At 28.2% G+C, this 5,953-nt stretch overlaps 1 protein-coding gene across 1 annotated transcript; it reads left to right on the forward strand.

Annotated features, from left to right (window-relative positions):
- The first annotated feature begins 1,893 nt into the window (after positions 1-1,893).
- Positions 1,894-2,705, forward strand: LOC110672190 (vacuolar iron transporter homolog 4-like). The gene has a single exon (XM_021834900.2). The coding sequence runs from the start codon at positions 1,901-1,903 to the stop codon at positions 2,570-2,572; it is 672 nt and encodes a 223-aa protein (XP_021690592.1). The 5' UTR covers positions 1,894-1,900; the 3' UTR covers positions 2,573-2,705.
- Positions 2,706-5,953: the final 3,248 nt, after the last annotated feature.

Consider the following 5,953-nt stretch of genomic DNA (forward strand, 5'->3'; position numbering starts at 1 on the left):
TTAATTAATTTTCCTAAACGTGTTTGAAGGTATATCCTCACTTTTAACTTATATATTTAAAAATAATTTCTTCAGTGTTATAATGAGATTCAAATTCAAGTTGAGCTAACAAATTGAAGAGTAAACTATAAAAATAAGACCCAGTGATTTCTATATTATTTTTTAGAGAAAACATGAGATATACAAACAATGAGTGTTATATCAGCCCCTAGCACAATCCAACGGAATATTCTAGCAAGTGTGAATGCATTAGATTCTCTAATGAAAATTTTAGATAATGACCCATTTGATTCATTTTTATTTGTCATTTTTTTATAAATTATTTTTTTATAATTATTTAAAAAAAATAAAAATTATTAATTAATTTTTAAATTTTTATTATTTTTATTAAACATAATAATTATTTTTATAATTTTTTCAAATACACCTTATCACCTTAATCTTCCTCTCAAGTAAAATAAAAGATAATTTAGTTAAATTAATAAATATTTTTTATAATTTAAGTAATTTAATTTAATTTTTTAAATTATTATTTAAAAATATTTAATAATAAATAAAAAATAAATGAAAAGAATATTTATTTATTTATTTACTTATTTTGCTTTCCTCGTCAATGACGTCACTTTGGGAAATTAGTTATCTTAGTGGCGCGTGGCATCCACACTTCTTAATATCCAAAACATCAAATTCCCTCATGGACCAACTTCAAGATTAGTCCACACCTCACCACACTTGGAACTATTCTCAGGACAGCGAAAGTCAACCCTCCATTAAGAAAGCCTGTTACTGATCTTGGAAACCAAAGAAATCAGGAGGTACAAGAAGTGGAGGTAATCTTCAACTGTTCCAAAAGGGCAGAGTGGCTTCGAGCTGCTATCCGGCTTATTTTTAATAATTGAAAATTATATGGTAGTCTGGGTTATTTTAAAAATAAGAATTACAGTTAAAAGTGAATCGACCTGACCATGGGTTATCAGGATCAATGGATTGTATACTTTTTTTTTTTTTTTCTAATTTTTATATAAAATGGCGTCGTTTTGCATATTTTATAATAATTAATTAATGATAAGTAATAATCTTTATAGAACAAAAAATACAAAATGTGTTTTATGCTTTTTGATGTCCAAAAGCATATATCTATTATTATTAAATTACAAAATTTATTTTATAAATAAATATAACTATTATTTAATATTAGTTAAACATTAATACTAATTTACAAAAAATTATTAATTACATAAAATAAATTAAATATATTTTTGAATATATATATATAATTTAGTAAATTAATATTAAAAAAATTTAATATATCAATACTAATGTATAAAATTTATTAATTATATAAAATATCATGGAATAGTATTCAAGGTAATGAACAATATGTATGGATTCGATCCATTTTAATTTTATTTCAATTTTAAAATTTTTAACCCTCTATTTTTATCCATTCTTATAAAAGTGTACATTATATTACAATTTGCAAACGATGAGTGTTAGCAGCCCCTAGAAAAACCCCACTGAATGTTCTAGCAAGTGTAAATGCGTTAGATTCACCAATGAAAAATGACATCTATTATTTATTTATTTATTTGCTTTCCTTATCAGAGTCTTCACTTTGGAAGGTAGTTATACATGTGCAATATATTACTTCCCAATTTGGATCACCCCCTTAGATTTCATAATTTTTTTTAGATTGGTCTATCGTTTACTTAAAATATAAAATATAAAATAAAATTTATTTAAATACATAAATTTTAAATATTTATATCTTAAATTCAATTGTGTATAGATAAGAAATTTCCCATGTTACCCTCTGCAAATAACCATTTCTTCATAAATATCACCATCGAAGGGCGTGTGCCATCCACACTTCTCAACATCCAAAAGCTCAAATTCTCTCATGGAATCACCTCAAGAATCCAACCAAAACCAGCCCTCCTTTTCAGAAAACGAAACACCAAAACCTGCTACTGATCTTGAGAATCAAAGAAACCAGGAGCTGGAAGAAGTGGAGGTGGTCTTCGACTATTCTAAAAGGGCACAGTGGCTTCGAGCTGCTGTGCTTGGTGCAAATGATGGCCTGCTTTCTACAACCTCCTTAATAATGGGCGTGGGGGCTGTTCGTAAAGATCCCAAGACCATGATTCTCACAGGTATTGCTGGTTCAGTTGGTGGTGCCTGTAGCATGGCCATTGGGGAATTTGTTTCTGTCTACTCACAATTCGACACAGAAATGGCTCAACTGAAAAGAGAGATCAGATCTTTAAGTGAACTTGAGGCCAAGAAGACAGATTTGCCAAGCCCGTTGCAGGCTGCCCTTGCTTCAGCCATAGCCTTTGCTGTGGGAGCGGTGATACCGCTCCTTGGGGCGGTTTTTGTGAAGGATTATGTGGCGAGGGTTGGGGTTGTGATGGGTTTGGCTAGCCTTGGCTTGATAGGGTTTGGATGGCTAGGTGCAGTGTTAGGTCGTGCACCTATTGTTAGGTCATCTCTGAGGGTGTTGGTTGGTGGATGGTTAGCCATGGGAATAACTTATGGCCTTACTAAAGCTATTGGGAGTAGTGGACTTTGATCCATAGTGGACTTTGATCCATCATCTCTCTATGAACAATCACTTGGTTATATATTTATTTCCAACTTATTATCTAGTATGTAAAAGATGGCATGGAATCATTAATCAATTTTCAGCATTCTTTTCTTTTTTTTTTTTTTTTTTCAGATAATCTTTGGCTTTCTCTATGTAGAAAGCTGAAACAGGACCTTTAGAATTGATCATGGATTTGCTTGCTTGACTTGCCAATTATTGTAGAATTAAAAGCACCCTTTTTCTTTTCTGTTTTATGGAAGTGTATCTTTTAGATCTGTTATTGTATTTCAATAGTAAATTCATTGCCTTTCAACAAAACATGTTCGGCAGATGTTGCCACCAGTAAGTCCCTCTCCTTAAATTGCTTTGTGTCTTTTCTTTAAATAATGTTTTTTTTTTAAAAATTTTTTTAAAGCTAGTGTTTCAATTTTGTTTGTCTTAATATATATATATATATATATATATATATATATATATATATATATATATATATATATATATATATATATATATATTCTCTAATTTTTATATATATCATATTGCCTTTCTTACTCTGAATCACTCTATTTATTTAAGTTGCTTTAATATATTATTAATAATGAGATAATGCTACCAAATATATACATAATCTATCTAGTTTAATTGTTGGATGCAATTTTATAACTAGCAGATGATATTATTGTTGATAGCTTATTGTAATTGATATATTTTAAGTGTTCAATAAAATTATGTTGTGTTACTGTTGACATATAAAATAACTCACAAATGTATATATTATATTATTTATTTTATTATTAAAATATACATATAATTATTTTTATTATATAACATATGTAAATATTAAAATATACTTTTTTAAAAAATATAATTATGTTTTATGCATATTATATAAGAATGAATATTATAACTAGTTTAATTTTATCTACAATATTTCTATATTAATCTATTATTTCATGTAATTTTAAAAAATTTATTGATATAAAAAATTAATTTGAATACATAAAAATTTTATAATTAATAAAATTTTAAATATATATATAATCTAAATAAAAATAAAATCAAATCAGCTATCAATGGATGAGAAAAAAACTTAAAAAATAGAGCTAATAGAATCAACCGCTAATTTGATCCTGCAATTAGCTATTAGCATGATCAATAAATTTTACCAAATTAACACATATAAGGCATCTAGCGATACAACTATTAGATACCCCTAAAAAGTAAACTAAATACCACTTAAATCATTTCCTTAACATAAAAAAATTATTCTTTATATTTAAAAATTTTAAAAAAATTTCGTATTGTTAATTAAAGCTTTTAATTTTATTAAATTATTCTTAAATTTTGAATAATTATATATTAGCCATTTTATTAAAAAAATTAATTATTAAAATTAAATTAAATTGATAAATTGAAAATTTTGTCTAGAATTATAAATGTGTGCAAAAGTTTGAAATTTTAATTATTCAAAATTGCAAAAATAATATTTTTTTATAAAATTATTAGGATTAATCAAATAATACCATAATAAACGAAAAAATTAATTACTTATAAAATAGTCAAATACTATTTAAAAAATATGTAAATTAATTCGACTATTATTCAATTGACAAGTGCATTTACTCGCCAATTAACTTGTTGACTAGTGCTTAAAAAAAAAAAAAAGTTGTATTCGGAGACTATATATGCAAAAGTATGTGAAAATATATCCTTTATGCATCTCTGATTCTTAGTATGAATAGTCTATTTTTCAATTATACTTAGAAAGCCAACACAATATAAATGGTCATGAAAGCTAAGCTAATTCTTAATATCACGTTGATATTACAATTAATATTAAAATTTATAACAATGATATTTAACATCTCTAAATATTTAATGCTAAAAAAAATCAAAATCTGTTATATATTGTCAAGAACTTGGGTTAATATTATGGGGAAATTAAAAAAAAAAATCTTGTATTTTTTTAATTTTTTAAATTTTATCCTATACTTTTAAAATTATCAATTATACCCTATATTTGGGAAGTCGTCCAATTCTACCCTACCATTACTCAAACCATTAAATGAGCAATGAAAATGCCACATCACTCAAACATAACTCCCATGTGGTATGCCACATCAACCCCTAAGATAATCCCATTTGAATCCCTAAAAACCCCACAAGGCCCAAATTGTCCTACACGGAACCCACAAAGCTCTCTGTTCTTTCTTCCCCATTCTCTATACTTGAAGAAACTGTAGTTCTTCACTCTCCTCAACTTAGACACTTTATTCTAATAAAATGGCTGCTATTTTGTGTAACACCCCTATGTTCGGTAGTGCGTTCTATTGTTCCGGTGACCAGTGTTGTCCGGACAGCTAGGATGCCTAGAACTACACTTCGATATGAGTGAGGAGACATAAAATAATGAAATACAAGAAAAGAAAATACAAGAAAAACAAAGGAAAAATAATAGCAAAGAAATGTAACCAAGTTAAGCGAGCCGAGAACCCTAGCGATGGGTGACCGCATCGGGAAGTCACGGCGTGGACTGTTGACTAGCCCTGGACTGTGGGAGACCCTGAAAAATATTTTTAAGACTTAAAGAGACATCAATTGAAGTATAAATATCATTAGAAATATCAAAGAAAAATTAATTAATTAGTACAAAGAAAAGTGAGAAATCGAAAAACGGACAAAACCCGGTGTTACCGAAAAATCGGGAATGCAACCCGAACAGGGGCATTGTGGTCATTTGACATCCCGAGTTGTCTTTTGACCTAAATGTCCATTGAAAATACATTATATTATATTTGGAAAATGTCATGAAAAATTAAATTAGTGGTACCTAATGTAAATAGCAAAAATGGGGTTCAAATTGAGTAAATAACACTTTAAAACATATTAAATCATTATTTAGGGTGAGTGGAGCACTATGGATTAAATTAAACATTAAGTGGGCAGGTGTAAACCCACTAAACACTTCATCATCTTCATTCCTCCTTCCATGCCGAAATGAAGAGCTTGAAAATCCTCCATGGCCGATTTGCTTGAAGCTTCTTAATCTCCATCATTTCCACCTCCACACACTAAAGTCATTTCACTAATTTTGATCCCCACCTCACAAGGAAGAAGTAGATACTAAAATCAAGGGAGTTTGGTGAAGATTCAACAAGCCTCATCAATAGGTAAGTTTGTGTTTTTTATTTTTGTTTTATTAAAGTTTATAAGGATGTTATGGGTATTTGATTTATGGAGAGATTTTTGAGGTTTGATGTTTAAAGGGGGATGTGTACTTTTGGCAGCCATGGAAACTCCTTGAAGACAGTTTATTTTTGCTTGTAAATGATGGATTAAAGGATTGATTAAATGTTTATGTGTGTA

Source organism: Hevea brasiliensis, chromosome 6 (assembly GCF_030052815.1).
Source record: "Hevea brasiliensis isolate MT/VB/25A 57/8 chromosome 6, ASM3005281v1, whole genome shotgun sequence".
Lineage (NCBI taxonomy): Eukaryota > Viridiplantae > Streptophyta > Magnoliopsida > Malpighiales > Euphorbiaceae > Hevea > Hevea brasiliensis.